Source organism: Rutilus rutilus (genome assembly GCF_951802725.1).
Source record: "Rutilus rutilus genome assembly, chromosome: 3".
NCBI lineage: Eukaryota > Metazoa > Chordata > Actinopteri > Cypriniformes > Leuciscidae > Rutilus > Rutilus rutilus.
The window spans coordinates 34,953,385-34,974,359 of record NC_140211.1 but is presented as its reverse complement, the minus strand read 5'-3'; the positions used below and the strand labels follow the sequence as shown (position 1 = coordinate 34,974,359).

Below are 20,975 nucleotides of genomic sequence, written 5' to 3'. Positions count from 1 at the left end.
GCCAGCTGTTTTATTTACTCTTCAAAGCCCATTTCTACTCACATTTGGCGTCTGGCCTGTGTTAATTTTGAACCTTGGGAACACACATGTCGCCTGGCTCATTACAGATGTCATGGTGAGATTTTAAAGAGAGGAAACAGCTGCTGAATTCTTATCTGTTATTAAGATCCCAGCTGAACACAGACCATCAGGTTTGGGGAAGAAAACAGGCTGGTCATCCTCCTCCTCATCCATCTTCATGTACTTATAGAAGCCAAATCTATATGACAATTCAAAAGAATGACAGGGCCATGCTTACCTTTTTTATTTATGCATTTAGATATTGACTGATTGCCTAATTTCTTGTCATGATCAGTTGGGACTCATACTTTTCTAAGTAGACAGGGGACTCTCGGTAGAAGCATTTGTTCTTTTTCTCCATATGGGTAAGTCTGGTGAAGTCATTGGGATATACATAGGAAAGGTAGACCTGGTTGAGAACACATACGAATATGAGAAAACTGGTAGTGATTTTTGGTACATGCATAAATATTACGGAAAAATTTATCAAATAAGAAAAATGGAAGAATTAAAAACAGTGACTGTAATTGGATAGCATGAGATATAACAGATGCACCACCCCTGTGTTGAACAGTAATGGCCAAAAGAGGGCACTGTTTGCTCTAAGCTCAGAAACATATTAAAAGAGATATTTAGATATCAGTGGTTCTCAACCTTTCTGGGGGGACCACTGTCCAAGACAATATTCAAAGGCCAAGATATTTGTGGCTGTAATGACAAAGCTGCTTATTTACAGAAACTAGGAGTGGCACACTCCTTAAAAATAAAGGTTCTTTGTTGGCATCTATGACTCCACAAAGACACTTTAACATCCATGGAACCTTTCCATTACATATAAGTTTTTTTTTTAAGTGGAAAAAAGTTATTTAGATTTTTTAAATGTACATGATTTCACAGTCATATTCATTATGATATGTTTTATTATAAATAAAAAAAAATAAAAAAAAATAATAAAAAAAACACACCTTGGCATCACTAGAAAATTACATTGTATATACATTTTTAAAGAATTAAAAACATCCAATGACTTTTTCAGGTCTAGAAATTATGCTTTTAAAATTCCCTCATAATATCCTGTGTGAGTTGTTGAGGGAACAAATTGAAATGAAAAATATGATATCAGTTAACTATATATCTTTAATATCTTTATTTTTAGCTGGTTTTTTTTGACGTTTGCTTTGTTTTAAAAAATAATTTTAAGCCATCATGTGGCCCTCTTCGGAAGTGTGCTGAGGCCCTCTAGTGGGTCCCAGGCTCCTGGTTGAGAACCGCTGCACTACATTTTCATGAAAAGTTTTCAATATTCTACTTATAAAACTAAACTAGCAAAATAATTATTAAAAAATTTATAAAATTGTTTATCAGAAATTAGCAGCTAAAAACCTGTTTGGTGAGACTGTTACTTACAAACTGCAGGCCTTGATAGCGTGCGATAGGGAAGTCCTTCACCACATACGTAGGAGAGTAGACACAAGATGGCAGAACATTCTCCAGCCTGGACCGATCTATCATGGGAACTAGGATAACAAATATGTCATCAAATGGGACAATTCACACATTTTGATTGGACAGTTTAAATAGCTGTTACAAATAGCAAACATTTGAGCAAATTAGCTGGTTTTCATACAGATTCCCAATGGCTTCCATTCATCACTATAAGCTTGCGCATTTACACCCACTAAATGCACCTCAGTCCTGACTGTCACAAATTCCATAGTGTTGCTTCTAACAAGCTGACTTTATATCTACACCACCATATGGACCTACCAGTGCACTGCAAAGCTTCCACACAACTAGTAATTAAACATTAGCACAACTGCAACCCACTGTCTATCCAGATAGATGGCTGTTTTTGTTCACCAACCACAGCCATACATACACATTCATTTAGAATGAACATGCAGGCATAACATGCATGCAGACTTTTTTATTCAGTGCTGACTGAACTATCATTTCAAAATTAGCTGTCAGTTCTATTACAAGATCGTCATAAAAAAAAAAAAAATTATATACCAAGTTCTGGCACTTCCAGGACAAGTACAGATATATAATGTCAGAAAAAAAACCTGTTTCAAATAAATGCTGCCTTTTGAACTTTCTAATCAAATAATCCACCTCCCACTTGCAACAACGCTTCTCTTCTCTGATGACGTGTTCCTCAGCACAAGCGTGTGACTAACCTCTCTGATCCAGAAACCTGTCATTCACTTGAGATAACAGCAAAAGCAAATGACAACAATCCAACCAATCCAATCAAAGTCCCATGTTTTTTCTCATTCAAGAAGCCATTTCACTTGGATATGTCACAATAGAAACAAGAAATGTTTCAGTACCAAGTCATCATATTAAAATAATTTCTGAAGGATCATGTGACACTAGAGACTGAGTAATTGCTCCTGTTCAGCTTTGCCATCACAGGAATAAATTAAAATGTAAAATATATTAAAATTGAAAAAAATCTGATCAAATAAATGCAGCCTTGGTGAGCATAAGAGATTTTCAAAAACATTAAAAAATCTAAACTTTTAAACATTAGTGTAATATGATATGTTATATCAATTATTTTACTAGGCAAAGAGTATATTTAGAGCCTCAGTTCGATCAGGTGAAGTGGATGATTCACAAAGGAGAATAGTGAACTGAATCTGTGAATTTGCATACACACCAGTGGAAATACTCACTCTTGTAGAAGGTGTCTCGTGGATCTGGTTTGAGCATGTCTGCAGAATGTGTCTCTGTCTGGTGCTTAACCTGTAGAGCGAGAGAGTGACTGGCCAGTGTCTGTGGGATGTGACGAACACTGTTCATCTTCAGACTGGATTCATCTGTCAAAGACACAGAGAAGAGAGAGAATAAGGACAGTGAGAGACAGCATCTAAATTTAAATCAGCTAACATTCAACAACCTGTGCTGTTAGTTTGCCATTATAGAAATGGTAGCATCATTGCTGGAATATATCGCTGAAAAATAAATGGAGTGGCATACTTTATACTCAGACCCCTAGATGCTATTGCAATTTTTTAATTATATGTTTAAAGCATAACTATCAGCATAACTATATGAATGAAAAGTTGAAAATAAAAATAAACCTGAATTTTTGAATTTTCTAAATACCAGAAAATAGCAATAAAGTACTAATACATGATTTAAGAATGATCCAAAGAGCATCTTGCATTTCAATGTAAGCAAGAATATCTGACCATCTTTAGAGTCACATGATCAATGTCACAAATGTAATAATTTGATTAGTGACCTAAATATTCATTTAGCAAAATTATCCTTTGTTTTAATCCTAAAAATTCTAAAACAAATTGTACAGGTTTATTTTGAATCCTAGATTTTCAACATGGTCCCACACTTTCAAAAGGTATGTGTTAACATGATTATTTGATGTGACAAATGGACATTAACTTCCATTAAAAATTTTGGCATTTTATTCAGCGAGGACACATTCAATTGATCAAAAGTGACAGAAAAGAGTTTTACATTGTTACAAAAATAATAAATGTTGCTCATTTGAACTTTATATTATTATTGTTATTTTAAATTGTAATAATACTGTAAGGATGGATTTCTGCTAAGACTGAACTTGAGAATCCTTACCTGCAATAAAACAATAAAACTCACTCATCTGGAGAGATCTCAAAGAAAGAGCATAAGACAATGCTTTGCCCAGACTTCTCTCCTCACTTATCTATAAGCCTCTTTCTACCTACTCCCTCCTTTCACCCTGGCTCAAGTCAATGAAAGTTCACTAAGAATGTCGATTACACATATCTTGTGTTATAAGATAGCCTAGAAATCTAGACGCACCCTAGCGGCAGCAAAATGTATTTTGCTTCCAGGGTAGTCTAGCAACTCTCCATAGACCTTCTAGCTGCAAAAACCGAAATTGAGTCAGGCCAATCACGTCGTGTATAGAGTAGGCGGGGCGGGCTTAACATAATGACGACAGAGTTGCGACGGTTTCCTGCTACTTGAAAACAAAGAATGACGGCTGCTGGAGAACAGTCTTTCGAATCGGCTTTGGCCGCGACTCTGGAGGACTTGGAGTTAAGTTTTTCTTTGAGAAAAGAGCAAAGAACGGCACTGAAGTCATTCTTAAAAAAGGAAGATGTGTTCGTAGTTTTGCCGGCCAGATTCAAAAGTTGAATCTATCAAGTAACGTTAGCTCCGCTGTTGGGAAAACGCTCTGGTTGGTTGAAGCGCTGTCCTATTGCGAGCAGAGGGAATTTGAAAGACAGCCGTTTATCCCGCCCCTCGGATTGAGCCGTGTCTATGGTGAGTTGCCAGACCACCTAACATCTTGATGTAGGTCTGGCTTGCCAGGCTAGTTATAAGACGTATCTTGTAAATATATAGTTTTTTCTCTTTCATGTTTGGTATCATTTTAAATGACTCAAATTTCACAGCAGTCACTTATATTATGTGAAAGATTGAAACCCACTGTTGTGGGTGGTGTCTCTTCAAGATATCTAATAATCATTGTTCCTCTCCCCCAAAACCAAGTGTGACCCTTTGGGGCACGAGAGTAGGTCCAACAAATCCAAAAATATTGGTGTAGTAAATATTTACAACTCTTTTGTTCTGGTCTGGGTATTTAAAGGTCCCATTGCATGAAAATTTCACTTTATGAGGTTTTTTAACCTTAATATGAGTTTCCCTAGCCTGCCTATGGTCCCCCAGTGGCTAGACGTTTTGATGGGTGTAAACCAAGCCCTGGGTATTTTTGAGAAAATGAAAGCTCAGACGGGCGAATCTAGAAATCTTCTCCTTATGTCGTCATAAGGGGAAAGGTTACCTCCCCTTTCTCTTCTTTGCCCGCAAAAAGAATTTGGCCGCCCATGAGAAAATGAGCTGCGCGAGCGCGATATTGGTTTTTCCTCGAGAGACATTATGGCTTGCAAACGAGCGAAGCATGGCAGTTGCTCAGTGTTTGGATTGTACCAATGAACACAAAAGTATTTTTTTTTTGTTCCTAAAAACATACTAACATTATAAGGGCACCCCAGGAAACATTCTAAAATAATAAAATAATCCATTCAATGGGACCTTTAAGGGAAACTGGCCGAAGAGTCATTGAGAATTCTGTATCCAGAAAACCCCCACACAGTGCTGTGTTAGTATCTTCCTGCACTCAGAACACTCACACACGCATGATACATTTTTACCTGACAAATCTATTCTGAATTCTTCTGAAATTATCATTACCCGTAGATTATGAGGCGGCTCGTGCTACCGCAAATCTGTGTCCAGGAGAGGTCAACCTAAAGGCTTATGAATAAATGGAGCAGTAGGCATGTCATCTGAAGACCTTTTGATTTCTGTCTATCACTGACTTAGCAAGTTGTACAGAAGTGGCTACATAAACTACACTTTTTTTATGAGAGAGCAGTAGGCAACCGACTAAAAAGATAATAGCTAACACTGCACCCTTTGAGTAAGATCAGGCGGGCGAGTTTGTGTCCCTGAGATCCACGTAACCCAGCTGGCGTGTGTCTTTATGCGGCATCGGGCCCCTAATGAACGAATAACTGAAATGATGGGATACCCAGAACAATCAAATACCTAAATTAAAACATAACCAATATTTATGGTTAGTTCCTAACTAGAAGTAGAAACCAAGTCTAAATTTAATAACCATTTGAAATTGGAGTCAGACTAAGCACGGAACTAGAATCAAATTTAAACAAAATTATAATAAATTAAGTGAACTTCACAGAAGCGCTGAAAAGACCTACACACATTATACCTCCGCCCACGCCATTGGATTCCATTGTTGGGCCGACGGGTGGTCCTTACTTCACAATTTTGCTGTTTTTACTGCCTTACTGAGCATAAGAGATGTCTTTTAAAAAACGTATGATGTCTTTCAAACTTATGAACAGTGTATATTTATTTACAAAGGAAATACATTATTTTCAGTGGTTGTAAAACCACTGAAAATAATGTATCAAATGTCCTAAAGTTGACAGTTGATGCTCATAGACAGCCGTCAGGAAACAAGATGCTTGCTGCTTGTCACCACAACTGTAAAGTTTAAAGTGACATTTCATTGACACAGAGCCAAACTGCACCAGAGAGGAGGTGAGTTATGGACTGCATATTTTAGTTCAGCTTTTATATAGCATTACATCTTTACACTAAATTTGGAGCCAGTACAGACCATCAATAAACATGTTACTCTTCAACACTTTCCCACACTGCTAGGCTTCAAATTCAAAATACAACCTCCCTCTGGGAAACCTAATTTCTGGTTGGATCAGGTTAATTTTATTTTTTTTTTTGTCTTTTTTTTTTTGTATGGACACTTTCCTAAGGCATAAAGAGATGCAACCAGGCCTACACACACTTCCCGTGCTTTAAGACAATCCCTTAGAGATCAGTCTATGGGCACTGAAGCATGCAGGTGTGTGTGTGTGTGTGTGTGCGTGTGAGAGGGAGACTATATTCATTACGGCTTTTCTCCTGACATTATGAGAGCTCACAACAGTGTCTGCTCAGCTAGCCGCTGATGAAAACACACTTTAATTAGTCCTATCAATCTACTGCAAATATGTTACTGGGCAAGTATAAGTTATAGTCTATCAGTCAAGTTATAGTCTGTCTACACTGATGCTAGAAATGCTGAAAGAAAGCACGTGGCACTGACAGAGGGATGAAAAGAGAGAGTATAAAGGGATAGCCTAGAGTAGCATCCAATATGAAGACAAAGAACAAAGAGATGGAGCAGAGTTGTGCCATTATCGGCTAAAAAGACTGCAGGCTTTGACTGATGTGTCCGTTGATGCGGTTGAAGCTTTAAAGCTTTAGTCATAGGCCATATGGCTTTATTGATTATTGAACAGACACATAACAAGCAAATTTAATTGCACATAAAATAGAATAAAATCTCAAACAAACTTTCTTCTATTTTGTCTCTGCATTTCTCCTCTTTCTTGTAAGTCTAACTTGTGGCTCTTGTAAGTCGCTTTGAATAAAAGCGTCTGCTAAATGCATGTAAATGCATTTGTCCTATTGTTCATAATTTGCAGATTTTTAATCTTATTTTTGAATAATAAAGATAAAATAACGAAAACTGGGCATTATCCTTAAAGGGATAACTTTGTATCTTATCTACTCCTAGTAGGTTCATATTAGTACCTTAGAGTACAAAGATAAGACTTTAAAGGGGTCATGATATGATAAATCAAATTTGCCTTGATCTTTTGACATATACTGTAAGAGGTATTTGTTCCATTAAAACATCCTATAATTTTCATAGCTTAAAGACATTTTAAGCTATGAAACTTTGTTTCATTACAAACAAAGCATTTTTTTTAATCAAGCTCCCAAAACAGATTTTTTTATATATTGTGGGATTTGTGATATTACACAGGCAAATACATTTGCATATGACTGCCTCCAGAGCAAGACATTGATTAATAGCTTTACATCATTGCACCATAGGCCCCACCCACTGGCATCCAGTCGCTTAACAGCTGACACTTGCCTACACAGGATGTGAGCGTTGCATTAAAAGCAAATAGAACCCATTATAATCACTGACGCTGTCTACACTGGATACAGTTGCTATACAGATGCTTTGTCATGCACTCCACACACTTGAGTCTTCTGACAAGAGGACAAAAGGAAGAGTAAATGGAAGCGTAATGACGGGTTCAGATCACACGATATGAGCCTGATTTTGGCACGATCCATTTGACGTAAGTTGTTGTGGAGGTTCATAAACGGCAATGGCCTTCGAGATGCAAGAATGATCGTTTCATCTCGTATAGTGTGTCATAGTGGATGCTTCACAACATGACAATGGGTTCCATCACATCTGTGACGTTGACCAATAGGAGCATAGAATATCTTCCTTACACAGCTTTCAAACACAACAAAACGAAAGAGTAACGATTGTATTGGTGATGCTAGGTGGAATTATGCAATGGAGGAAAGGTTCATGGAGCTATGGCAACAATTCCCCTATCTATATGATGTTTTGTCCAGGGACTACCACGCAAATTATACCGGAAGAATTTCAGCAACCCGGTGAGAACCAGACTTAGCATTAGGCTAGTACAACTATTGTTTGTTTATGCTCTTGTGAAGTCAATCGCTAGTTCTGCCTTCTCGATGACATCACGCATGTCGTTAAAGACGGCTAGCGATGATTGGTCGGGGAGCAATATGAAGTCTGACATGATTCTTGTCAATGACACAAGAATTTAGTAGTCAAAATTGCATAATCTGACACCGTGACTATCGTAACAGACAAAGTATTGTTTAGTTTATACCTGGCACAAAGGAATGTTCAATTTGACGTGTCTTGTTTAAACAGCTAATACACAAATTTCTGTGGAGATATCCGAAGGATACCACTGCCAGGAATTTTTTCTTTTATTATTGGTGTAATGGATTGAGTAAGAGGATTGTATGTTTGTTCAGAGAATTTGACAGCAGATTGTTTTGTAAATGAGGCACAGTGTAATGGAGAGTTCGCAAAGAAAATGTCGTTGACAAACGAAGCAGCCGACTGTATTGGATCTGGAAAAATTCTAAAGAAAGGTAAACAGATAAATAAAAATATATTGATAAAACAAAATGGTACAAATAAAGTGCAGCACATGCATACAGTGACTGTGGCATCTTTAAGTATAGGAAAATTAACAAAACATTTCAGTGCATAGAAGAGCAAATAGATGATAAACTTAGTGCATACACTTCTTATTCGATTCATATTAATAATAACAGAGAAAAATGTCTCAGGGTTACGTATGTGTCATGTCGTTGATGCAATGGGAAGCCTTCAGAGCGTGCAGGTGTCTGAACCTCGTGTGCTACATGTCAAGCTCTGATTGGTCATGGGCGATGTCAGGTGACTAAATTTATATAAGGCGCCTGCATGATTGTCATTCAGATTCGATTGTCTGAAGACGCCGCACAGGCGTATTTGAAGTATGGTAACACGACGCATCGTCTCGTTCCCATCTCAGGGAACCGGGTTATGTACGTAACCCTGAGAAGATTCCTTTCAAGGAAACATCGACGATGCATCATGTTGTAGACACAATGGGAACGTCAATGACCACGCCACCATACTAAGAGGATGCCTGCATCACAGATGTGAAAGTTGCACAAGCACCAACTGTAGATACAGGAATGGGACAACCCAACAGCACTTGAGAGCCCAGAGTTGACCAAACAGCCACGATATAAAACCTGATGAATGTGTGCGGAAAGGACCAGCTTGCCGCAGCACAAACATCTTGCAAAGACGCACCCCTTGCCAGCATCATTGAGGCAGCCACACTCCGGATAAAATCATCCTTCATACCTAGAGGCGGAGCAAGACTCATAGGCCACAGAGAGACCGCATTTGAGACTGAATGAGAAATAGTTTGTTTGGAAGCGGTGGACCCTCGGTCACCAAAACATACAAAGAGTTGATCAGTCATAAGCCACTGGCCTGAACAGTGGACATATGTTTTAAGGGCCCGGACTGGACAAAACTTATTCAGTCTCTCTTGTTCTGCAGTATCAAACAGATGAGGGGAGAAGGCTTGGAGTCTGAGAACAACAGGATGTAAGGGAGATGAAGGCACTTTTAGGATGTGGATTTAGGATTTGGCCTAGGATGCAAAATCACCTTAACTAGAAACTGACTCCAAGGGTTCAAAGAGAGTATCCAACAACCCTTCCAATACAATTGACTGTGGTTTGCAAAAAGCCTATGCAGAGTACTGCGTGTGAAAAAAAAAAGAAAGTTTACAGTTTCAGTGACACTACTATATTAAGCCCCTTTCACACAGAGATTCCGGAAAATACACGGATAAAGTGACCCGGGATTTGAGCCGGGTTCGTTTGATTTTGGCTCATTCACACTGCCAGTGATTTTCCGGAATCAGAGAGTGCGTTCACACACAACCCGTAAAAATCCCGTAAAGACACGTGACATTGATGTGACTTGTAATGTCTCAGCAGCGTCTTAAGTTTGCTGATGAGCAAACCACGCTTGTGCATTTTTTACTCTGATTCGATCATAAACTTGCGCATTACGTACCGTTTCACAGCTGGCGAACAATCCCGCGCTTCAGCGTCATCACTACGACACGGCATTATTACGGCTTTTGTTCACACAGGGCACGTTCCGGGACTGAACACGGCAATGTTACTAGGTCCCCAACCTGGCATCGATCCCGGCATCAATCCCGGGTCGTGTTTGCGTTCACACAGAAGGCGCTCTGGCAATTTGCCGGCAATTTCCCGGGTTCAAAGCGCTGTGTGAAAGGGGCTTTACACTACTATATATGATGTTGAATATAATGTAGAATAATACAATGGGAGAATATTTGTGGGTCCTGATAATAATAAAATATTAATATTATTATTTTAAGAATTATAAAGTAATAATAAAAAAAAAGATCTTCTTTATTTATTTAATATACCGCGATAGTATCGTATCACGAATTCAGTATCGTGATTTGTATTGAATCGTGACAAGTGTATTGTTACACCCCAAATTATCAATATAACCATGATGTAGATGTAATAAAAACGAAATAAAAAATGTAAATAAAATAAACGTTTATAAATGATAATTACACAATACAATGATTAAAAAATTATGAAAAAAAAACTAAAACTAAGCAAATGGAAGGAGACCGGTTCATGAAGGTTCACCATATACTCTATCTCTTGTTAATAGAGCGGAAAGACAGTCAAAGTTAAACTTCTCGCTCTGGAGATCTCCCTCCATCTGCATCTCCCAGATGGCATGACTAGAGAGAGAAAAACAGTGTGTCTGTGTGCCTTACATACGGTGCGGTCTTCCTTAAGGGAGTGGTCTGCGTGATTAATGATTAGGACACTCCGGAGTTGGCTCCGTACTCTCCGGTGAGCTGTGTGGGATGGCGGTGGAAGCTAATGCACATCCCCCTCTCCCTCAGCTTGTTAAGTACAGTAAGGATTTAATCGAAAAATTGCTTTCGTCTCAAATAATTATGTAAACGAAGCAAAGGAGGGCCATGGGGATTGTCTTTCTTCTTTCCCCTCCCTCTCTCACTTTGTGTCTCTACTTCCTCTTAAAAGCATGTGTAAATTAAAGTCAGTTCCCTTGATGAATAGCAGTAATTTGAAGGGGAGCGTGTGAACATATGTAATGCTTGATAAGACGATAGGCAAAGGAGTACAACGTATATGCTGACTGTCACAGCAAACACAGGAGGCTCAGGGGAAAGTGTTTTCTGGTGATTACCTAGTTGCCACTGCCTCCATTTAAATGTAAGTGCAATGCCACTTTTCACACAAACAGCAGAACTGCAGAAGCTGTGATGTTCAGAGGCTGTGAATGTGAACTGCAATATTCAGATATGATTGCAAATGGCAGAGTTTGCAAATGTTACTCTTGAGAATTCATTCCATTTTCTGTTTTATCTTCCCTGAAACATGTGCATGTATATTTAGCATGAAAAAATCTCTAAAAGGAAGGAGGATTTACCTGTGTACAACGAGATATAAGCTGAATCAATGACATCATACTTCAGCCCAGGAAGGAAAGGTCTCCACTGCAAGAGAAGAGACGGACAAAGAGGTGTAAAGGAGAGAAAAGTCTGCTGGGGCAAATTCACAAATCAGTTGCGACACTTTGCGATACAGGATTTCAGGGCAAAACAAATGCCTTATTCCAGGGCGCTTTATTCCACCTAACCACCTGGAATTCAGTTCAGGATGCTAATAATTAAATTAATAACTTTTCAAATGAAAAATGTTCATAAAATTAATAATCCACTAACCATCTGCAATCCAGATTACCATGCAGATGCTAAAAATGAAATAAATAAAATAAATAAAACAAATATTTTTTTAATATTTAAAAATGATCATTTTAATTATCCATTAACCACCTGCAATCAAGTTTAATAAAAAATCAATCAAATCTATTTTTACTTTGAAATTCTTGTGAGAAGTCATTCTTTTTTTTTTTTGGTAGCAGTTATTCATCAAATAATGATTAAAACTGGGCATATGTTGATTCATGGTGCCTCGATAGCGTGATGTTGTACAGTTCCAATAAAGTATGGTCTGAAATAGTACCATACAAAGGCCAGATTGACATTATATGGTGACCCAATTCCGATTTTTTCCCTCCCATGTGGCACAGATCGGATATGATCCAAGAACATATAAGCAGGACAATATGTGCGTTTGCGAAGATACATGCATTTGCGTCTGCCATGAAAGTGGACAGATCAGATATTCCCCTGTCAATGCGAGTCATCCGTCATTGAAAAAGCGATGGTGGCGAATGACGTCAATTCAGGTGGACACCATCTGTGATCACATGACTCTTTTCAATGCCCAGGCTGCAACAAGGGCACTCCTCTCTTTCTCCGCCTTAAGAGACCAATGTTTTGCTGACCTCTGAAGATGGTGCAGAAAGCTAAAGCTTGTATTGTCATTTAGTCTGCGTGACTGCGTCCACTGCAAATCACAATGTTTTTACTTCCTTTTCGGCCTAAGCTTTACCGGGTCAGTTTGTCTACCTTGGCTTGTTTTTTGTATGTATGCCAGGTGTAAAGTGTAAATGCAGATATCGGATATGGGTCAGTTTTAAAAGAATATGTAAGCTGGATATAGTCAACAAATCGGAATTGGGCATCAAAACCTCTAGTGCAAATGCAGGCATTTTGTGTTTAGCACAGACTTTTGCCATATTTGTGGCATTTACATAATTCATTTAGTGAATCGAGAGCTTAAACAATGCAGACAGCGAAGGCAAAGCAGGCACAATTCATTTTTAGAGAATCCCCCTCCACCCTCACTGTCTTTCTGCTTTCACCTTCACAATGCTCTGGGACGACACTGGCTCTCGAAATAGATGGGATACAGACACATAGCAATTTTTCTAAAGAGGCTCTACAATTACAACATCACTTCTAGGCCACTCTTAAGCAAGAGGTCAATTTAGCAATCACATAACAAAAAACTCTTATCACACTGATCTTTAGAATCACACACTTTCACTCTTTCATTCGCACACCAATGCTACACTACACAACAGCTTTCAGCATTTCAGACTGTACAGTTGAACAAAGTAGGGGGAAGAGATACAGAGAGAAAAAGAGAACAAAGAGAGGAGAAAATATGAGAGAAAGTCATTTGAATTTAGAGCAGTTTGATGTCGACATTGCTTATAGTTTGACAGTTCCAGGCCCAGAAAATGGTACATAACAGAGAAGCAGTGTCTATCAAACTCACTGTCTTTGCATACTAATTGTCACAAGCACACACTCAAAATATGAGCATTTAGAAAGATTATTTGACTCAATTATGAATTCGCTGATCTATTTGACAGTCGAGGAATCTTGAGAAAGACTCCAGTTAAGTGCCAGAATCAAACGTAATAGACGTACCCTTACTTTTAACACACTGATGAGGGTTAGTTTTGGACAACACAACATAAACATCCACACACCTGAATCAGTTTTCTTCAGTGTTTAGTATTCACCCTGTTGTTCTGCACAGCTTGTGTTTCTCAAGGTCAGATTTGCCTTTCGGGAATCGATGGAGTGCAGTTACAGCACAATGTCAGATCTGAGAAGTCACAGATGCCTGTTTGCCCCCAGTGACATAATACACACACGCGCACATACACAAATATATCCATGCAAACAATCATGCACGTTCCCACACCAACAAATACACCTATACTGTAAGCAGTATTACACACCGATCAAGGACTAGATAGGCAGCCAACACATACTGTCCTTTATCACTGTCTATATAACAAAACAAATCTTTAGTAACACTTTAGAATAAGGTTCCATTTGTCAAAATGAGTTAACTACATTAGTTAACATGAACTAACAACGAAAAACACTTATTTTTCATGGTTCATGTTAATTTCAACATGTACGAATACATTACTAAAATCAAAAGCTATAACTGTAAATATTATTCAATGGACCTGAGCTAACATTAACTCAAAATGAACATTGTATTATTATTAACTAACATTAACCAAGGTTAATAAATACAGTACACAAATAACTGGGTTCAGTTAAATTGCAATCCCTAGAAAACAACATGTAGCTTGCATAATGTTGCACATATTGCATCAGCTACATATTTATTTCTCCTTTGTTTTGACGATGAATAAAATTGAGCCCATTCACTGTTGACTGACAGCACCATCCATAATAGTTCCTCCTGCAAATGTCATATTGGATAGTTTCTGGTCAGACTACATCAGACAGGCTTTATTAGATCTCTTTGTCCTTACAAAGTCAGGGGATTCTGTTAAAATGCTAATCAGCCTCAGAATAACTCTCAAAGCAACCATGAAAAGTTTAAGCACATATGCACATCACAGAGGTTATCCTACCTTTTCTGATATAATAGCTGAAACTGGGGGGAAAGGGGAATCTTAACGTTGCAGTGAGCCTAAAAACATAGAACATCTAAAGCATCTCGAGTCAACTCGACAGTCTAGCTCACTGCACTTTTGTTAATAAATGAATTTCTGTGTTTGCCACAGATAATTAGCTGTTTTTGCTTTTTGGTGTCTGGTCCCTGTTGACTCTCTAGCTGAGAATACCTCCAAGTTCAATGAATTTATTCATTGGGCTCCTCTCATGTCTTTGAACATCCTATTCACTCTGCAGTGAACATTAAATAAGATGTGAAACACAGATGCGTCATCTTGGGCCTTCTTTGCCTCCAGGCACTGAAAGTTGCGCAGTCGCGGATTTGGGTGTAAAATAATAATAATAATAATAAGTGACACAAAGTTGTGCAGGAGTGACAGCTTTTTTATGGTCACATTAGCATTGTGAGTAGATAAGTGAGTTAAAGATAAAAAAGACTAGCAGGAAAGACGTAACAATTCAGCTGACAGTCTTTGAGTGAAAAAAAGTGAGAAATCTATAGACAATGACACCAAATCCTTTCTTTCCAATTAACAGCTCCACTATCTGTACTCTGTGCTGATTGTCCAGTCAATTGTGTGAAATAAAAGGGTCAAACCAACTGAATTAATCAGTTGTCTAGTTTGTTCTTTTGTTCGACTGACATTAGATGAAGTTCTACATTCTTATTAATTTATCTAAATATTATATCATAAAGCAACAAAGTGATCTAGGGGTCATGAATTAAGTTTACAAATGAAGCTGCTATTCTATGAAGCATTATAATATGCAGAAATGAGAAAGATTATTATGAACCTGAAACATTTATGAATTCACTTTTGTTCTTTAGCCATTATTGATCATACAATGTTAGATTTATTCATTCAGCAGATGCTTTTATCCAAAGTGATTTAAAAATGAGGAATACTACAAAAAAAATGCATTGCTATGAAAACAGCAACATGAGAAGTATGGAATGCTAAACCTGACTAAATAAATAAATAAATACATAAATAAATATACAAAAAAAATTATTTATACTTTTATTTCCTTATTTATGTATAATTGTATTAATGTCTACATTTATTTATGTATTTTTATATTTCTTCCTCTGTATGCTAATGAGGGGTGTGTGTTTTACCTCAGACATAGCAGTCGAGCGGCAGTGCTGAAGCTTTGAGGCCACAGTGACACTTTGTGGTGTGACCAAACCAAACGTAAGAGGTTTGTGGACGTGCCTGTACAGGAGGTTACGCAGGGAATGAATGACTTAGAGATTGGCAATATGGCCAACATTTTATATCACAGTTTATGTCCTTTAATATCACCCTAACTGTATATAGGTTTACCATACATAGGCCTACTCTTTTTTCCGGACATGGCCGTAAAACATCAGCCGGTCGGGATTTCTAAACTGTCTTGGCACACATGAACAGAAGCTGCAGACTCTTTGACACGGAAGTGCGTGAAATTATCCACTATTAATCACATTTCATGTAAATGTGCTGGATGAGGCTGATAAGAGCTTGTGTGTATTGTCGATGAGACTCGCACACCAGCTCAGAACGAGGAGAGAAACCAGCTCACATTTTACTGTTTAAAGTCTACGCAAGCATAGGCTATATTGATCAATGCGTTTGAAACGCGACTGCAAATTCAGTTCACATTTCCTAATTTTACATGCGCAACATGTGACAATTCAAATGCTTAAAAATATAACGCATATTCTAAAGATTCTGCTCTTAGATACTGATTAATCACACGTCTTAGGCTAAATCATCAATTGGAATTATTCGGGATTAAATCAAACAAAAGGAGCATCATGTAAGCGCAGCTGAGGCACACATCTCATGCCATGCATTGTAGATACGTACACAGAAGCTAAATGACTTACACATTTTTGTTTTTTTTTAAATAAAAACATATTTTCCCACCTCAGGCATCAAATCCCTATTATTATTGGTAATTATTTTAAGATATGGGCACTATTAGTCTTCAACCCCGTTATGGACACTATGGGAGCTCTCTGAATATGATTCTTAAATATATTTGTAATGAAATCAACATTTTCCTATAAATCAGATGTCCCTCACACTAATTCAGTAATTGCAAATATAAAAGTTACATAAAATGTCACTCTTATTCTGTACTGAGGTACGGAACTAAATAATGTGCTTTTAATTAATAATCATGAATTTAATTAGAAAAACAAACAAAATAAAAACATTACCAGCAAAAAAGCACAGGTAGATATTCATGGGAATGGCAAAATGTATTGACTTTTTTCTAATTTTATTATTCGTATCCCAAGTACACTTTCATAGAAGGCCATGAGGGACATGACAAAGTAGGTGGTGTCAACTGAAAGAAAAAAAAAAACAAGATAATTTTTAATATAACTAAATGTATGTCATTATTTTTAAACTTTATTAAAGGAGACATTTTAATTAATACAAAAAGCTTTTAAAAAATAAATGTTGGTGACCCAATAGATAAAATACACTTAAAAAGGTCAGAGGGACTCAAATCATACCGTTTTCATGGAATGACTCATCTAATGCCATTCAGAGTCCGCTTCTGCACGTCCCACATCTGCAGTGCGAAGATGGATTTTGCTGAAACTGATTTTATTTTACTGGCAGGCTAATAGCCATATAGTAGTGCCTTTTTATTCTAACTGAATTGATCGATTAAAATTAAGAACTTGACATAGGCCTAGCTGATGATACATAGGCCTACTTTTTTTTTTTATGCCCCTGGAAATCAATTTATAGCGGAAATATCACCTCTTTATGGAAAAGTTTGTTCTTATTGCTGTCAACATTGTTTTTGGAAGATACATAAAAAATGCAGTTAGCTTCTGTGTACGTATCTACAATGCATGGCATGAGATGTGTGTCTCAGCTGCGCTTACATGATGCTCCTTTTGTTTGATTTAATCCCGAATAATTCCAATTGATGATTTAGCCTAAGACGTGTGATTAATCAGTATATAAGAGCAGCATCTTTAGAATATGCGTTATATTTTTAAGCATTTGAATTGTCACATGTTGCGCATGTAAAATTAGGAAATGTGAACTGAATTTGCAGTCGCGTTTCAAACGCATTGATCAATATAGCCTATGCTTGCGTAGACTTTAAACAGTAAAATGTGAGCTGGTTTCTCTCCTCGTTCTGAGCTGGTGTGCGAGTCTCATCAACAATAAACACAAGCTCTTATCAGCCTCATCCAGCACATTTACATGAAATGTGATTAATAGTGGATAATTTCACGCGCTTCCGTGTCAAAGAGTCTGCAGCTTCTGTTCATGTGTGCCAAGACAGTTTAGAAATCCCGACCGGCTGATGTTTTACGGCCATGTCCGGAAAAAAGAGTAGGCCTATGTATGGTAAACCTATATACAGTTAGGGTGATATTAAAGGACATAAACCGTGATATAAAACTTTGGCCATATTGCCAATCTCTAAGTCATTCATTCCCTGCGTAACCTCCTGTAAATAAATAAATGTAGAAATAAATACATGTGGAAATAAACAATTATACATACATAAGAATTGATTCATTTATATACATTTATTTGTATATTTATTTATTTATGTATGTATGTATGTATGTGTTTATTTATTTATTTATTTATTTATTTATTTATTATTAAGTAAGGTTTGGCATTTCATAGAGAAGTGCTGTTATACAAAGCTCCATAATTGACCAGAAAAATACAAGCTCAGAAATATAGGTGAAACCCCTGACCCTGTGAAACAACAGAAAGAGAATGGTACGGTTAAGTATGTGCATTAAGAGTAGAGACAGTAGAGATAGAAAAGGACAGGTAGAAAAGGACTCAGCTGTTCTGATGGAGTTGGTAAGATTGATATATGCACTGACAGGTTCGCTGAAGACCAAACACACCACTGCTTTCTGAATCATTTGCAGTTGTTTGATTGTGGATACAGGATGACCGCCTAAAAGAGCACTGCAGTAGTCTAGTATAGAGATGTTCAAACAGCATGCTTAGATAAGAATGGTCCGATTTTACTGAAAAATCGATGTGCTTGGATGATAGGTTCAGAAATGCTGTGTGTATCTAGAAGAGTAGGGATCCAAGCACTGAACCCTGAGGTACCCCGTGGTAGCTGACTTTCCTGCTATTTTGTTAATCATATTTAACACAAAGCTAAATTTAGTTTAGGAGAAATACATATATAATAAAAAAGTGTGGAATATTAAAAGGGGTAAATAGTTAAACAAATTAAATAATGTTAAATAATGTTAACTTATTAATGTTAACATAAATAACAACATTTATATGGAAGGGGGAGAGAGAGAGAGACAGACGGAGCAACAACATCTGTTATCAAAGGGGCTTATATGGAAATGTATTAAATTATGTATTAAAAATATATTAATTTTATACAAAGTATGTTTTTACTTAGGGGGTTCTATTCATTCTCAAGTTTGCCCCTCTCAAGCAGAACACAAAATGATCTAATCAATTTTAATCTATTTGTTTTCTATTCCATTATCAGCTCTCTCCCACTCTCTCTCTCTCTCTCTCTCTCTCTCTCTCTCTCTCTCTCTCTCTCTCTCTCTCTCTCTCTCTCTCTCTCTCTCTCTCTCTCTCTCTCACTCACTTTGTTTGTTTTCTACTTTCTATCTTCTCCTGCATAATAAAATTACTGAGATGCGCTGGCTAAACTCTGCATCCTTTGGGTGCAGTCTGGAAATAATCAGGCTATCAAAGAGGCTGTTATGCTACTCAATGATATTGTAATGATCAGAGACGCAGTATCTATAAATGTTTAAATGGGTAATGAGTTACAAAAGTGGGCTGATAGATGCCTGTTTGCTGTGAATATAGACACTATATTTTTTTTAAACAAAATTTTACATGGTTAGCACTGCAGCAATAATTCTGACTCGGCCATTACCAAGAACATCTCTGTATGTGTTTTGCAGTATTAAGTGACGCAAGCCTTGAAAAATATTTCCTTGACTAATTTGTCATTGTTTCTCATCTTCTCTATTATTCAGCTTTAAATTATGCAATAACTAAAAGAGGTAGACCATAGAAGCATAAGGGCACATAAAAGCTTTGGTGGACAGTCTAATGGTAAGAAAATATACTAAAAGGTAGCAAGATGTCCTGGATAAAACAATATCAATAAAAAGGTTTTATATACAATTTCTACACACTATCACATAGTAGGTTTCATTGACACATTCACTTAAGTTTTATTGAGGACACTTCAACATCTACAGTAAATTACCAGAATTTTCCAAACTCCGGCTCTGTACTCACCCCCACCTCCACATGGTCTGAACCTCTGTCATCTTGCTTGTGCAAAACCTCAAAGTAGTATCGACGCGAGGACATAAGACTGCAGAAAGAGAGAGAGAGAAGAGGGAAAAGGAGGAGAATTAAAGTGAAAGAAAGAGAGGGCAGGGGACACTCTCAGAGAGGTATGGAGAGAGACCAGATGAGGAAAGGAAAAAAAATTGCCCGATGCAAAGATGAAAAAATAAATAAAAAAAATAATCACAAAGCACCATAGGCACTGGAGGATGTGTACACTGTTAGTGACAGAATCACTAAGGTGCTTTATCTCCTCAAAGAAGCACTACAGTCTTGTTCAACTACTAGAAAAACATTAGGTTACTTGCGTAACCCAGGTTTCTCTGAGAAGAGAGCAAGGTATCTCACTATGGGAAACGCACCCAGGCGTGCTAGACTATGGAAGCACCACCAATTACACCACATCTGTCTGAAGGACGGACCAATCACAGCTTATGACAAGGAGCCCACCCCCTCCCTATATATACAAATATTATCCTCGAAACAGCATTCTAAGCACGCTTTTCCCCCGTGTTATGTGAGTAGGGAAGCTTGGTGAGATACCTCGTTCTGTTCTCAGAGAACCGAGGTTACGCAAGTAACCTAACGTTCTCTTTCAAAGAATCGCTCGGTATCTCACTTTGGAATGATATACAGTAGCCAACTCCCATAACGCATGCTTTCAGAAGCCGCCGAACAGACCCAGCAAGAAAGAAAGATAACCTTTCAATTCTCTAAAGAGCCAACATTGAGAACTGCAAAAGCCATATAAGGCTCAGTGACATCCAGACAGTAAAATCTGATAATCATCTGAAAACCAGTATGAGGGGAAGCCCAGCCTGCCGCTGCACAAATATCTCCTACTAAAATCCCCTTGAACAATGTCCAAGATGCATTCACAGTCCTTGTAGAATGAGCCCTTAAGCCTGCCGGGGAATGAAGACCCATAGAAGTATAGGCCAATTTAATCGCCTCTACCATCCAATGGGAAATGAGATCTACTTAGCCTTACATTGAGTGGCCAATGAAATGGATAACTGATCATTCTTCCTGAACGATTGTGTCCTGTTTACATAATGTGCACAAAGTGTGCAATTTCCGCTCCTCCAAAGAAAATGGAGGGGGGTAAAAGGCACACAACTCCAAAGCAGAGCAGTTATAAGCTGAATCACTGACTTTGGGAACAAAA

The 20,975-nt window shown here is 37.7% G+C and overlaps 1 protein-coding gene across 1 annotated transcript in view; it reads right to left on the bottom strand.

Annotated features, from left to right (window-relative positions):
• Window positions 1–20,975, bottom strand: part of b4galnt4b (beta-1,4-N-acetyl-galactosaminyl transferase 4b) — a 122,105-nt gene that overhangs the window by 15,891 nt on the left and 85,239 nt on the right. Inside the window, exons 9-14 of the mRNA XM_084403938.1 lie at window positions 19,754–19,832; window positions 11,546–11,612; window positions 2,742–2,885; window positions 1,468–1,577; window positions 369–469; window positions 186–259 (exon numbers count right to left, since the gene is read on the bottom strand). Coding sequence (XP_084260064.1) covers window positions 186–259; window positions 369–469; window positions 1,468–1,577; window positions 2,742–2,885; window positions 11,546–11,612; window positions 19,754–19,832 — 575 coding nt within the window. The remainder of the gene's footprint in view (window positions 1–185; window positions 260–368; window positions 470–1,467; window positions 1,578–2,741; window positions 2,886–11,545; window positions 11,613–19,753; window positions 19,833–20,975) is intronic.